The sequence below is a fragment of the Zophobas morio genome, unplaced genomic scaffold (assembly GCF_036711695.1).
Source record: "Zophobas morio isolate AGI-343-1 ecotype UQ-CSIRO unplaced genomic scaffold, CSIRO_AGI_Zmor_V1 ptg000021l, whole genome shotgun sequence".
NCBI lineage: Eukaryota > Metazoa > Arthropoda > Insecta > Coleoptera > Tenebrionidae > Zophobas > Zophobas morio.
In genome coordinates, this window is record NW_026972126.1 from 19,640,025 (window position 1) to 19,656,116 (window position 16,092).

The 16,092-nt window shown below is 31.0% G+C and overlaps 1 protein-coding gene across 8 annotated transcripts in view; it reads left to right on the top strand.

Annotated features, from left to right (window-relative positions):
- LOC135132664 (G protein-activated inward rectifier potassium channel 3-like) overlaps positions 1 to 16,092 on the top strand; it is an 85,112-nt gene that overhangs the window by 62,651 nt on the left and 6,369 nt on the right. For 5 of the 8 annotated variants that reach the window (XM_064060822.1, XM_064060820.1, XM_064060819.1 and 2 more), the window contains exon 3: positions 6,367 to 6,453. The exons of 2 other annotated variants lie outside the window; for them this stretch is intronic. In XM_064060822.1, coding sequence (XP_063916892.1) covers positions 6,367 to 6,453 — 87 coding nt within the window. Of the gene's footprint in view, positions 1 to 6,366; positions 6,454 to 12,388; positions 12,790 to 16,092 lie in introns of those variants that run through there. One more of the 8 variants, XM_064060825.1, reaches the window with a different exon arrangement.

A 16,092-nucleotide genomic window follows, 5' to 3' on the forward strand; every position in this document is an offset into this window, starting at 1 on the left:
TTTTTTAAACTTTATCAAAGACATTTTGCTCTACATTTCGACCTCCGGGAGCTTCTGTCGGTCTCATTTCTTCAATAAATCTTACCATTTTTCTAGAAATCTACGAATTTTTGGGATTTTTTAAAAAATTGTATTAAAATCCGAATATTTCTGAAATCTTGCGCGGCGATCTTATTTATGGAAACAAAACGTCGAAGTCTAAATCCTTCAATTTTTTGGGGATTTTTAGGCCAATTTTTCGAAATCAAAATTTTCAAAACTTCAAAATTTGAACTAGCTTCGAATTTTAATCAAAGACATTTTCCTGTACATTTTAACCTCCCGGAGGTTCTTTCGGCTTCATTTTTTTAATAATTGGTATCATTTTTCCAGAAACGCCTTTTGAAATATCAGACTTTTTTGAATTAAGAAAAAAATGCATTTCATACTGAATATTTCCAAAATCTTGCCCGAGACGCTACATTTTTGGAATTAGCATGTCGAAATTTATTTCTCGGAATTTTTTGAACGATTTTTAGACTACTTTTTCAAATCCAAAATTTTACAAATTCAATTCTCTTATAAACATTTCGGAACTTTTCGACCATCTTTGGAACTTAACCGACGACACTTTTTTGTACATTTCGACTTCCAAAGTTACTTTCGATTTGATTTCTTTGTTGCTTCTACTATTTTTTCAGAAATTGAAATATGGGCAATTTTTGGATTTTGTTTAAATTGCATTTCAGTCCGAATATTTCTAAAAAATTATCTCGGGACAATAGAAACGCTTTATTTTTCGAATCGGCATGTTGAAATGCATGTCCAAGAATTTTTTTGAGAATTTTTAGACAACTTTTTTAAAACCAAAATTTTTCAATGCTACAAAATTTTGAAAATTTTCGACTCGCTTGAAAATTTGACCAAAATTACCTCTAACTTTTGAACTCCGGGAGTTACTTTCGATCTCATTTCTTCCATAACGCCTACCATTTTTCCAAAATCGTCCATTGAATTCTGCCAGTTTTAAAAAAAATTACATTGCAAACCGAATATTTCTAAAATATTCGCTGGAATCATATTTATGGAAACAAAACGTCGAAATGTAAATCCCATATTTTTTTGGGGATTTTTAGGCCAATTTTTCAAAATCCAAATTTTTCAAAACTTCAAAATTTCGGAATTTATCAGCCATTTTCGAAACTTAATCAAAGCCATGTTCCTGTACATTTCGACTTCCAAAGTTAGTTTCGATTTGATTTCTTCGTTGCTTCTACTATTTTTTCAGAAATTGAAATATGACTGATTTTTGGATTTTGTTTAAATTGCATTTCAGTCCGAAAATTTCTAAAAAATTATCTCGGGACAATAGAAACGCTTTATTTTTCGAACCGGCATGTTGAAATGCATGTCCAAGAATTTTTTTGAGGATTTTTAGACAACTTCTTTGTAACCAAAATTTTTCAATACTTCAAAATTTTGAAAATTTTCGACTAGCTTGAAAATTTGACCAAAATTACCTCTAACTTTTGAACTCCGGGAGTTATTTTCGGTCTCATTTCTTCCATAACGCCTACCATTTTTCCAAAATCGCCCATTGAATTCTGCGAGTTTTTAAAAAAATTACATTGCAAACCGAATATTTCAAAATCTTCACTGGAATCATATTTATGGAAACAAAACGTCGAAATCTAAATCCCATATTTTTTTGGGGATTTTTAGGCCAATTTTTCAGTATCCAAATTTTTCAAAACTTCAAAATTTCGGAATTTATCAGCCATTTTCGAAACTTAATCAAAGCCATGTTCCTGTACATTTCGACTTCCAAAGTTACTTTCGATTTGATTTCTTCGTTGCTTCTACCATTTTTTCAGAAATTGAAATATAACGGATTTTTGGATTTTGTTTAAATTACATTTCAGTCCGAATATTTCTAAAATATTATCTCGGGACAATAGAAACGCTTTATTTTTCGAATCGGCATGTTGAAATGCATGTCCAAGAATTTTTTTGAAAATTTTTAGACAACTTCTTTAAAACCAAAATTTTTCAATGCTTCAAAATTTTGAAAATTTTCGACTACCTTGAAAATTTGACCAAAATTACCTCTAACTTTTGAACTCCGGAAGTTACTTTCGGTCTCATTTCTTCCATAGCGCCTACCATTTTTCCAAAATCGTCCATTGAATTCTGCGAGTTTAAAAAAAAATTAGATTGTAAACCGAATATTTCTAAAATTTTCGCTGGAATCATATTTATGGAAAGAAAACGTCGAAATCTAATCCCATATTTTTTTGGGGATTTTTAGGCCAATTTTTCAAAACTTCAAAATTTCGGAATTTATCAGCCATTTTCGAAACTTAATCAAAGCCATTTTCCTGTACATTTCGACTTCCTAAGTTACTTTCGATTTGATTTCTTCGTTGCTTCTACTATTTTTTCAGAAATTGAAATATGACGGATTTTTGGATTTTGTTTACATTGCATTTCAGTCCGAATATTTCTAAAAAATTATCTCGGGACAATAGAAACGCTTTATTTTTCGAATCGGCATGTTGAAATGTATGTCCCAGAATTTTTTTGAGGATTTTTAGACAACTTCCTCACAACCAAAATTTTTCAATGCTTCAAAATTTTGAAAATTTTCGACTAGCTTGAAAATTTGACCAAAATTACCTCTAACTTTTGAACTGCGGGAGTTACTTTCGGTCTCATTTCTTCCATAACGCCTACCATTTTTCCAAAATCGCCCATTGAATTCTGCGAGTTTTAAAAAAATTACATTGCAAACCGAATATTTCTTAAATCTTCGCTGGAATCATATTTATGGAAACAAAACGTCGAAATCTAAATCCCATATTTTTTGGGGATTTTTAGGCCAATTTTTCAAAATCCAAATTTTTCAAAACTTCAAAATTTCGGAATTTATCAGCCATTTTCGAAACTTAATCAAAGCCATGTTCCTGTACATTTCGGCTTCCAAAGTTACTTTCGATTTGATTTCTTCGTTGCTTCTACCATTTTTTCAGAAATTCATTTCGTTATCGATATTTTGAACAGTTTCTGAACTGCGAAGTCACAAAATCTGGAAAAACCCGCTGGTCAAAAATTCTGAAAAAAATCGTGTTTGCCCTGGAATTATTCATCTGTCAGAAACAAGAATCTAAAGTCGATATTTCTACAGATTTTTTGAGATATTATGGTTCAAAGTTACATTTTTAAAACAGCTCAAAATTTGTCTCATTTTATTTTGTGTATTTTCGAAAAATTTAGCAATTATAGAAGAAAAAATGCTTTTAAAAAATTGCATTTCAAACCGGATATTTCTAAAATTTTATTGAAATATGACAGTTTTTTTTGGATATTTTTTAAATTGAATCACACATTCATAAAAAAAACAAAGTCGATAAATTTTAACTGGATTTCAAGATTTTTGAAAATATCTCTAAATTGTCACATTCCATTTTGGTTACTTTTGGTTACTTTTGAAAAACTGTGGAAATTTTTGAAGAAATTAAACCACAAAATATTTAAAAATTCGCAAGAAAATCTGAGATCATTTTTTTTTCACAAAAAATTTTATGAAATTGTGAAATTCTCTTTTCTTTCTAAGGACTAATTTTATTTCAGTTCAGTATGGGATCCACAATCTTTCAAACAAGATTAAATTAATTACTGAATTGGAGGCGGGTGGGTGGGCGGGGTTAATTATATATATTTTTTCGTAGAATGGGACTGGGGCTGTTAAAGAAGAAAAAAATTGCTAACCGTAATTTTTTTGTTACACTAATAACCACAAGACTTATTTCTTATTTTGGAACGGGTGGGTGGGCGGGCCTAAATTTAACTTTAACCCACAAAAACTGTAACACAGATTTTAGAAAAAATTGCCTACCGAAAATTAATTATTGGGTATATTTTTCTTGATCGTTTGTTCATATAGGCAAAACTATTTTGGTTGTGAATCTTAGTATTAAGACCTCGTTTACGCAAAAATTCTATAGAATTTAAGATCTTCAATTATCGGGTAAATAATTTTGTTTCACACATTACTTGTGTTAATCTTTTAGGTAAATTATGCCGTCCATGATGTCACTAGTGATGAATATATTTACAAAATTTAAACGAATATTAATTATAACTAATAAAGGTCAAAACGCCACAACTAACCGAAATCAGCTGCTTAACAACATGACGTCGTCAAATATTTTCCGGACGGAATTTTTTTCGTTTCGTGTTTGTGGTTTTTGTTTTTAAATTTTTTCTAGATTTTTAATTGAAATAAAAAATTAAACTAAATTAAATCTTTCATTTATTTTTAAAGCTTAATTATTTAGGACTTTGTTCACCGTAAAATTTAAAACTTGGTTGATTGACAACTTGGCACCGGAATAACAGTTGAACGAAAGGACAAATGATATATGAATCGCTGACAGATGTTTTCATTTTAAAGGAAATTCTCTTTAACTAAGTGTCAGAGAAAACAAATCTGAACTACCTTATATTTCTTTCATCTCAAATTTATAATCATAGAAATTTTTTCATAATACCAACCACAGTGACGTCATAGCGACGTCATAATAACGCATGTATGCACTCTGATTTTCCCGTTATCTTTATCACTAAAAGTAGTATTTTTATGCCTTACCTTATCACCACTTAGTCACTCATGTAATAGAAAAATGATTAATTTAGACACGAAAATTTATCATGACGACTTTTCCAAACCGTAATATTTTTATTTCTAAAACATCCGGAGAAAGTTCGTAACCCGAGAATATTTCTCCAAAATCTTTTTCATGTGTAATTTAAATTCAACAATTTTCCAACCTCCAGGCTTTCCGCACTTTAACGGTAAAAAACCCGGAGGCGCTTTAACAAAACTTACACGATTTGTGTCGACACACCACTCAAAAACCTGTTTAGCTCCTAACTAGCTTATGGTCAGTAAATTACCAATCATAATAATTTGTCTCGTGCTAATTTATTCGCGCCAACACCGTCTGAATTTTGTAAATTAATCCGATTTCGTCGAACAATCTTCTCTAAGCTCCTATATCCCTCAGATCTAAATTGTGACAGAACTCTGTACCCGTTACGTATAAAGCAATAAAGCCGACTTTAATCAGGATTAAAAGCACACAAATCTTAAGCCCGAAATAAAACAAAAATTTATGGCTTACGAATCGGCGCGTCGAAACAGCTGTTTCCGAAGCCAAAATCTTGTTTAATTTTTCCCTGACACTGACTTCGAGCATTTTCAAGTTCAAATTTTGCGTTTGATCGCGTTATCAAGTCGCTCTTATCGCCATTTCTCGTTATTTTCATAAGAACACGCACAAATTCATTCCCTTTTATCTTTATAATTTCCAATAAATTTCCTCCTGACGACTCGACGTCACACTTCCTCATTTTCAAGGTGAGCAAACCCGGATTAATTTCGACTGTTTCACCTCCGAAAACTTCCGGATTAATCACAGTGAAAATTCGAAAGGTCGACGAACGCAGAAACAAAACCAAATTCGAAGCTCCGGTTTCAAAATCGAACGCAAATAGCCGGCGCCAAAAATTCTGGGGTCCGCAAGGTCGTTTCGTGCATAATTCCGCGTTATCTTCAGTTTTTTACCCACGTTTTTGTGTAACAACTATTTAAATCGTGATTCGGAGGAAAAGTGCGGTCACGCCATTTTCGAATAATTAATTTTGGCAAAAAATGACCGTCTTCTGTCTAGAAAGCTCTGAAAAATTTTTCAAAATTGTGTCAGAAGTGCGGAGGCACGCTTGGTTTATAGCCGCTATGGTAATTTTCTTTTTATGGGACGTAAAATGGTCGTAAAGTCTCTAAAGAACGTCATTGCGGAATTAATCCGCAGTTACTTAATTTGTAACTTTGTAAAAAATTCATTAATTTGTTAATTATGGTTTAATGAGGTTTTCACTGGTGTATGAAAAATCGCAATTCGCGTGTAAATGGAACCTAAATATTTGTCACGATAAGTAGAACTTCAATGCAGAGAATTTAAATAAACTAAAATCTGTACAGCTAGACGGCAACAAATTCAAAGAAATTTAAATAATCATGACTCAGACTGACAAATTATAAATATGTTGCCAGATGACACTTAAAAATTCGAAAAAACCGAGCCATCTATCACATCGGAAGGAAAATTTTTATCAAACCTAATAAATCGCTTTGTTTGTTTTAGTAACATTTTGTGTAAGCAAATACCCTAGAGATTTAAATTTATAAATATTACACATATGCGGTGAAATATGTGTGTCAATTTTTTTTTTAATGTCAGTCAACTCTGAATGCAAATTTTATGGAATGGTAGAGTTTGAACTGAATTGTATTACTGCGGTGTTACTCCTCCGTGTCTTTTTAAGGCCAGCACATCTACAACGTGGCTCACCATTATCGCAGACGTCCGCCTACAACCATGCCCGGTGTAGCCTTCGGAGTTACCTTTTTAAGTAAGTGGCAATTTTGGAGGCAAACTCCGACAGTATTTTTAAAGCTTGTGTTTTCTGTAGAGTATTGGATACAATCAAAGACATAGTTTCAAGCTTTCGCTACACCCGACATTGCTATGAAATTAGTCAATTTTTGTCTTATGCCTCCATTCCAGTCTTTACTTTTTACAAATGTTGCCAGTTTTGCATGCTCGGAGATATTTAAAGCATCTTATTTTTATGCCAGATCTTCATTGTCATCCCCGTTCAAACCTAATTTTAAATTAAGAAACGCTTAATTATAAAAAAAGTTCAATAGTAATATTTAAAAGATGTCAAAATTTTACAAAAAAACTCTACCAGATATACTGAAAAAATATCAATGTGAATAATAAGGTCATGCCACTTCCGGAAAAATGGTTATAATAATTTTTTTCATAAAAGTAAGCGTAAGCAAATCATTTAAATTAGTGCTTGGAAAGTCATCCTGTATATTATTATTTATTACATATTGTATAAAAAATAAAGTAAGGTGCAGTATGTAATAAAATACAGGCTGTTCTACTTTAAAAAAAGTCAAATATAGAGATTTGGAAATTGCAGGGTTTAATTTTTTTATAAACACTCTGTATATATTTTAATTGGTACTCTAGCAAAGTGCGCCTCTGTGTATGTCTTCATAAAATATTGCAACACAGATCTTAAAAATAACGTTATTGCTATAATTTTTGTGAACCCTTGTATTCCTAAAAAAAGAACAAATTCGAATAACCTGGCAACGTTGCATCGGAACTTCAAAAACAAAAATATGTAGGTATATTATGTATCCTATAAACGAAGTTGCGTGCTATATCCTCAAAACAAAACACTCTGTATACGTACTGGAAAAAAGTTGTACGGTTTTTGAGTAGCATACATTAGAATCCTTTTCAACTGTACAGAGTGTTCTGATTTTAGGACGTAACACATCACTTGTTCTTTTTTTCAACAAAACCACCATTTATTTTTCAAATTCAGATGCGACGTTGCCACGTTTTCCAATTTCCTTGAAATTTTTGAGCAATGCAGAGGTCGCAAATACGTCTATAAATCTTTAGAATTTTTGGATTCTTTAGAATCTGTGAGATTTGTAAGATAATAATTAGGGTATTTAGGACCTCTCGAACTTTTAGGATTACAAAAATTAAAGAAAGCATTCTTCAGATTTTTACGATTTTTGTTTGGTTTAGAATTTTTGGAATCTTTAAAATTTTCAAGAGTTCCTGATTTCCCAAATGTTCTAACAATATCAATCTTCGGATATGCCAAAATTCAATATTTTTCTCAGTTTTCAAGATTCCTAAATCTTTCTAGATTTTTCAGCTTTTCTAGATGTTTCCAAATATTTAAAATTTATAGACCCCAAATTATAAATCTTTAGAATTTTTGGAATCTTTGAATTTTTTAGAATCTCTGAGATTTATAAGATAATAATTATGGTTTTCAGGACCTCTAGGCCTAAAAAAATTAAAGGAAGCATTCTTTAGATATTTACGATTTTTAGATTTATAAGATTTTTGTTTTGTTTAGAGTTTTTGGAATCTTTAAAATTTCAAAAAGTTTCAGATTTCCCAAATGTTATAAAAATATCAATCTTCGGATATGCCAGAATTCCATATTTTCCTCAATTTTCAAGATTTCTAGATTTTTCACATTTTCTTGATATTTCCAAATATTTGAAATTTATAGACTCCAAGAGTCTATAAATCTTTAGAATTTTTGGAATCTTTGAATTCTTTAGAATCTCTGAGATGTTTAAGATAACAATTAAGGTTTTCAGGACCTCTAGAGCTTTTAGGCCTAAAAAAATTAAAGGAAGCCTTCTTCAGATTTTTCCGATTTTAGATTTTTAAGATTTTTGTTTTGTTTAGAATTTTTGTAATCTTTAAAATTTTCAAGAGTTCCAGATTTCCCAAATGTTCTAAAACTATCAATCTTCGGATATGTCAGAAGTCAATATTTTCCTCAATTTTCAAGATTCCCAGGTCTTTCCAGATATTTCCAAATATTTAAAATTTACATACCCCAAGAGTCTACAAATCTTTAGAATTTTTGGAACCTTTGAATTTTTTAGAATCTCTGACACTTATAAGATAATAATTACTGTATTCAGGACCTCTAGAGCTTTTAGGACTAAAAAATAATAGGGAGCATTCTTCAGATATTTACAATTTTTAGATTTTTAAGATTTTTGTTTTGTTTACAATTTTTGGAATCTTTAAATTTTCAAGAGTTCCAGTCTTCTCAAATGTTCTAAAAATATCAATCTTCCTATATGCCAGAAGTCAATATTTTCCTCAATTTTCAAGATTCCCAAGTCTTTCTAGATATTTCCAAATGCTTATTTAAAATTTATATACTCCAACAGCCTATAAATCTTTAGAAATTTTGGAAACTTTGGATTCTTTAGAATCTCTGACACTTATAAGATAATAATTAATGTATTCAGAACCTCTAGAGCTTTTAGGACTAAAAAAATTAGAGGGAGCATTCTTCAAATTTTTACGATTTTTAGATTTTTAAGATTTTTGTTTTGTTTACAATTTTTGGAATCTTTAAAATTTTCAAGAGTTCCAGACTTCCCAAATGTTCTAAAAATATCAATCTTCCTATAAGCCAGAAGTCAATATTTTCCTCAATTTTCAAGATTCCCAGGTCTTTCTAGATATTTCCAAATGCTTATTTAAAATTTATATACTCCAACAGCCTATAAATCTTTAGAAATTTTGGAAACTTTGGATTCTTTAGAATCTCTGACACTTATAAGATAATAATTAATGTATTCAGAACCTCTAGAGCTTTTAGGACTAAAAAAATTAGAGGGAGCATTCTTCAAATTTTTACGATTTTTAGATTTTTAAGATTTTTGTTTTGTTTACAATTTTTGGAATCTTTAAAATTTTCAAGAGTTCCAGACTTCCCAAATGTTCTAAAAATATCAATCTTCTTATAAGCCAGAAGTCAATATTTTCCTCAATTTTCAAGATTCCCAGGTCTTTCTAGATATTTCCAAATGCTTATTTAAAATTTATATACTCCAAGAGCCTATAAATCTTCAGAATTTTTGGAAACTTTGGATTCTTTAGAATCTCTGACACTTATAAGATAATAATTAATGTATTCAGAACCTCTAGAGCTTTTAGGACTAAAAAAATTAGAGGGAGCATTTTTCAGATATTTACGATTTTTAGGATTTTAAAATTTTTGTTTTGTGGAGAGATTTTGGAATCGTTAAAATTTCCAAAAGTTCCAGATTTCCCAAATGTCATAAAAATATCAGTCTTCGGATATGCCAGAATTCAATATTTTCCTCAATTTTAAAGATTTCTAGATCTTTCTAGATTTTTCAGATTTTCTAGATATTTCCAAATATTTAAAATTTATAGACCCCAAATTAATCAAATTATAAATCTTTAGAATTTTTGTAATCTCTGAATTCTTTAGAATCTCTGAGATTTGTAAGATAATAATTAGGGTATTCAAGACCTCTAGAGCTTTTAGGGTTAAAAAAATTCAAAGGAGCATTCTTCAGATATTTACAATTTTTAGGTTTTTAAGATTTTTGTTTTGTTTAGAGATTTTGGAATCTTTAAGATTTCCAAAAGTTCCAGATTTCCCAAATGTTATGAAAATAGCAGTCTTCGGATATGCCAGAATTCAATATTTTCCTCAGTTTTCAAGATTTCTAGATCTTTCCAGATTTTTCAGATTTTCTAGATACTTCCAAATATTTAAAATCTACAGACCCCAAGAGTCTATAAATTTTTAGAATTTCTGGAACCTTTGAATTCTTTAGAATCTCTAAGATTTATAAGATAATAATGAGGGTATTCAGGACCTCTAGAGCTTTTAGGGTTAAAAAAATTCAAGGGAGCATTCTTCAGATATTTACGATTTTTAGATTTTCAAGATTTTTGTTTTGTTTAGAGTTTTTGGAATCTTTAGAATTTCAAAAAGTTTCAGATTTCCCAAATATTATAAAAATATTAGTCTTCGGATACGCCAAAATTCAATATTTTATTCAGTTTTCAAGATTCTAGGTCTTTATAGATTTTTCACACTTTCTAGATACTTTCAAATATTTAAAATCTGGAAATATTGGAATAACCTGGCAACGTTGCATCGGAACTTCAAAAATATACCATAGTTATCAACCAATCAGAATATGTAAAGTATGTGGGGTGGGTATTCTATTAAAAAAAAACTAAGTTGCTATGCTCTGAAAACAAAACACTCTGTAAAGTAGTCGAAAAAAAGTTGTACCGCTCTTTGAGTAGTATACATTGGAATCCTTTTCAACTATACAGTGTGTTGTATATATTTGTACATATCCTGCAACGGCTGTAAAACCTCCGTTTATTTTTGAAATTCCGATGCGGCGCGGCGTTGCCACGTTATTCCAGTTTCCTTGAAATTTTTGAGCAATGCAAAACGTCGCAAAAAAATCGTAACTGGGTTATTTTTACAATCTCTGTTACAATATTTCGTGGGGGGATAAATAAAGGTCGATTAAAGTGAGACTTAATGTATAGAGTGTTTATAAAAAAATTCTGGAACATTAGAATTTTCAAATATTGATATTTCTGTTTTATTATAGCATTTTACTTTGTTTTTTATTCGCTTCCTTTTTAAGAGAGACACCGACGTATCGAAAGAAAGAGAACAAAAAATAGAGTTGTAGGTTGTACGTTAGGTTTCAGAAATAGAACTCTCTGTATAATTGAACATAATTTTGGTGCATACTACTTCAAGAATGATATAATTTTAATTATTAACTTTAACGCTTAATGACTCACCCTGTATATGTCACTAAATTCTAGCTTGGTAAATTAAGCCAAAAAGGTCTAACTGAATCTGTTTTTATCTGGAAAACATTTTTCAAATTTTATAAATGATGTAGTAGGTATTTGCTGTGCTTTAGAAGCAAGGGAAGTTGTTTGTAAACAACTTTTAAGATTTTGAAATAATCCTGGGCAATTTGAAGGAACTTCCTGAATTATCCTCGAATAATTAGTGTTCCACAGTAGTAAAACATTACATATTTTTAAATATATAGGGTGTTCCATTCGAAAAACATCAGAAAACTGATGTCACAAATTTAATCACTCTGTATAAATAAGTTTAAAGTAGTTTTTTGTAGGCGTGTTGAAGTAAGGGGACTTAAAATGTTATCCAAAATTGTAAACTTCCATATTTAAAAATGGCGGAGCTTTGATTTTTATTAATATGATTGTTTTTCCATGAAGTCGTGTCTTGAAAATTCTTGCTTAAAAATTTTCGTAAATATTTCAAATCTTCAGAAATATATAGTGTGTTTCATAATTGTTGGAACACGCTTTTTATTTATGCGACAATTTTTTTTGTCTATTTTACTTCTTTTTCTTTACTTCATCCATCAGTCCTGGAAAAACACTATAGTGTGGTAAACTTTATTTACCACCCTCGTGGCTTAATCCACTACTTTCTACACCTGCGCTAGCCTCAAATCTGTAAAGAACAAGTGAATTTTGTTCACTGTTTGGTGTAACATCGAGCAAACACCATAAATTTCCATCCTATTAGTTAAACCATAATCTCATCCATTCAAGCAGCTCTAACTTAAAATTACAGCATGTTTTCGAATTCCTCGCTACAATAAACCCCAAAATCTGTCACGGCCCGTAAAACAGCGCTTTACAGCCCACTATTTCCAGCCCGAATTGTAGTTTAAATTAGACCTCACTGCAACCGCTGACGTACTTCACCGAAAAAAAATCAACCTTAATCCGCCTTTCTCAAAATAGATCGAACCCCCTTAAGCACACCGTACTCGATCGCCTTAAAAAAAATCCTAATGCATCACCGCCAAATGCTCTCAATTAATCAAAGCCGACTGTAAACAAAGCAATACGTTGTCCTCCAGTCCCACTTTGGAGGTTGTCATTTTATCAGCTGGAATAATCCTCATCTCGTCAAATCGCGCCGATTAGTGTTTAAATCCCTTTTTTCTAACTAATAGTTGGCGTTTGCAACACCTTGTGATAATATGATTTCAATATCGTCGACGAATAATCCATCTAAAGACGGTTTTTATCTAATCATCGGTGGCGTTCGCTTTAATAAATTGGTGGTGCTCGGTGCCAATAAAGCTAATCTAATGTTGGCGTTACATTAATAGAGACTGTGTTTGTGGGGAATTGAACGAGTTTGTGCTAATTCCGTCCCTGGAGCCGACATGGGGAGCATGGCGGGGCTAAAGCGGTGCCTGTCGCAGGTTTCCATGATGGCGGTGAAGGCGTCCACGTCGGGGGAGGAAGCGTGGCTGCACGCATGGCACAGGTGCTCGAAATTAGGTGTAAGGCGTCGTCGTCCGGCTCGAAGGACCAAATTGTAACATATAACTTGACGATTTCGAAAATGTTGTGGCTACAAAGGACGACGAAAACAAAACAATCAATTAGTGAGGAATTGAAACTGTCGTCCGGTTCGAAGGACCACGGAATTTATACCGCGGAAAAATTGTTGTGGTTACAGATGATCAAAACAAAACTGTGGTCAACATAAATTCAAGTTTCGCTTTCAATTGACCGTGATTTTGAAATAGGTTGGGGAAAAGTAAAAAATCGTAGTCATTTTTACATTTTGAATTTGTTGTACAAAATTTTGTTCGATTTTTCTAAATAAAAACCAAGACGGAATTGGTGGCACATCCGTGGAACATGGCCAACTGCGACGGCCTCTTTGTTTATTATAACAAGTGAAGTACTTTTTTTTTGCATGTTGGTTTGATTTTTATATACATTTTAATTTTTTGTCGGTTTAAATTCTTTTGGTTGTTTAACTTTTATAATTTTGTCTTTTTTTGTTAGAATAGTTTAACCTTCAAAATTTCTATATTATTTTTTCGTAGTCACCGTAAGGATTATTTATTTGAACATTTAAAATTTTCTTCAAAACCAAAGTTTTTCAAAACTTCAAAATTTTGGAATTTATCGACGATCTTCGAAACTTATTATTCAAAGACATTTTCCCTGTACATTACGACCTTCCGGAGTTACTTTGGGACTTCTTTCTTCGATAACTTATATCATTTTTCCTGAATTGCCCAATGAAATCTGAGTTTTTTTTTTTGATTTTTGTAAAAAATTGCATTGCAAACCAAATATTTCTAAAATCTTGCCCTGAGACCATAAAAAAGTTATATTTTTGGAAACAGAAGGTCGAAATATAAATCCCACCATTTTTTGAGCATTTCTAGACCAATTTTTCAGATTCAAAATTTTTTAAAACTTCAAAATTTTAGAATTTATCTGTCAACTTCGAAACTTATTTAAAGACATTATCATGTATATTTCGATTTCCCGGAGTTTCATTCGGTCTCACTACTACCAATTTTCCAGAATCGCCTATTGAAATATGAGAATTTTTGGATTTTTGTTAATTGCATTTCAAACCGAATATTTCCAAAATCTTGGTCCAGGACCATAAAAACTTTATATTTTTAGAATCGGCACGTCGAAGTCTATTTCCTAGAATTTTAAAAGGATTTTTAGGCAACTTTTTCAAAATCAAAGTTTTTCAAAATTTCGGAATTTTTCGATTATTTTAGAAAATTAACTCTACATTTCTGTACATTTGGACCTCTCGAAGTTACTTGCGGATTCGTTTTTTCGACGATAATTTTTTCAGGACCGCTCATTCAAATATGACAGTATTTTGGATTTTGTTTTAAGTGTATTTCAGACGAAATGTTTCTAAAATTTTTTCTCCGGGACAATAAAAACCCTGTATTTTTCGAATCAGCATGTCGAAATCTATGCCTTGGAATTTTTTAAGGATTTTTAGACAACTTTTTAAATCCAAAATTGTTCAATATGTACTTCAAAATTTTGGAATTTATCGACCATTTTCGGAACATCTTTAAAGATATTTTCGTGTAGATTACCACATCCCGGAGTTACTTTTGGCATAATTTCTTCGAAAACTCCTACCATTTTTCCGGAATTTCCCATTGAAATTTGAGTTTTTTATTTTTTAAAAAATTGCATTTCAAACCAAATATTTCTAAAATCTTGCCCTGGAGCAAGCGCTATATTTATGGAAACAGAACGTCTAAATCTAAATTCTAGAATATTATGAGGATTTTTTAGACAAATTTTTCAAACCGAAACTTTTTCAAAATTTCAGCATTTTCAACTTTTTTGGAAACTTAGTCAAAGACATTTTCTTCTACAATTCGATCTCCCGGTATTTCTGCCGGCCTGATTTTTTCAATAAATGGTACCATTTTCCAGGATCGCCAATTGAAATCTGAGCGTTTTTTTGGAATTTTAAAAAAATTGCATTTCAAACTAAATGTTTCTAAAAGCTTGCCCCGGAATAATAAAAACACTATATTTATGGAAACAGAACGTCGAAATCTAAATCCCACAATTTTTTGAGGATTTTTAGACAATTTTTTTTAGGCGCAAAATTTTCCAAAACTTGAAAATTTCAGAATTTTTCATTATTTTCGAAACTTAATCAAATACATTTTCCTCTATATTTCGACCCCCGGGGTTTCTGTCGGCCTCATTTCTTCAATAAGTCTTACCATTTTTCCAGAATCGTCCATTGAAATCTGCGAGTTTTTGGAGTTAAAAAGAAATGCATTGCCTACCGAATATTTCTAAAATCGTGCAGTGGAATCATAAAAAGGCTATATTTATCGAAACAGATCGTCCAAATATAAATCTGAGAATTTTTTAAGGATTTTTTGGCCAAATTGTCAAAATCAAAATGTTTCAAAACATCAAAATTTCGGAATTTAGCGGCCATCTGCGAAACTTAATCAAAGATATTTTCTTGCATATTTCGACCTCGCGGAATTTTTTCTGCCTCATTTGTTCAGTAACTGCTACCATTTTACCATTTTTCCAGAATCGCCCAATGAAATCCGAGAGATTTTTGGATTTAAAAAAAAATTGCATTTCAAATTGGGACTATGAAAACTATAGTTTTTAAATCGGCACTTCGAAAAATATCTATCTCAGAATTTTTTGCTAATTTTTAGAAGAATTTTTCAATACTTCAAAATTTCGGAATTTTTCGACCACTTTTAAAACTTAAGCAAATACATTTTTCTGTACATTTCGACTGCCAAAGTTAATTCCAGCCTTATTTATGCGACAACGGCTACCATTTTTACAAAATATTACAGTTTTTTAAATTTTTTTAAAATTGCATTTCGGATTCAATGTTTCTAAAATTTTGCACCGGAATCATAAAACGCTATATTTATGGAGTCAACTTATCGAAATCCAAATTCCAGATTTTTTCGAGGATTTGTAGACAACTTTTTCAAAACTAAATTTTTCAAAAATTCAAAATTTCGGAATCCATCGACCATCTATGAAACTTAATAAAAACATATTCATGTACATTTGGACCTCCCGGAGTCTGAGAATTCATTTTCATTGGACTTTAAAAGAAATACGTTGTAAACCAGATATTCCTAAAATCTTGCCTCGGCACCATAAACACGCTACATTTTTGAAAAGGGCACCTCAAAATCTATATTCCAGAATTTTTTGAGGATTTTTATATAATTTTTTAAAACCCAAATTTTTCAATACATACTTCAGAAATTCGGAATTTTTCGAC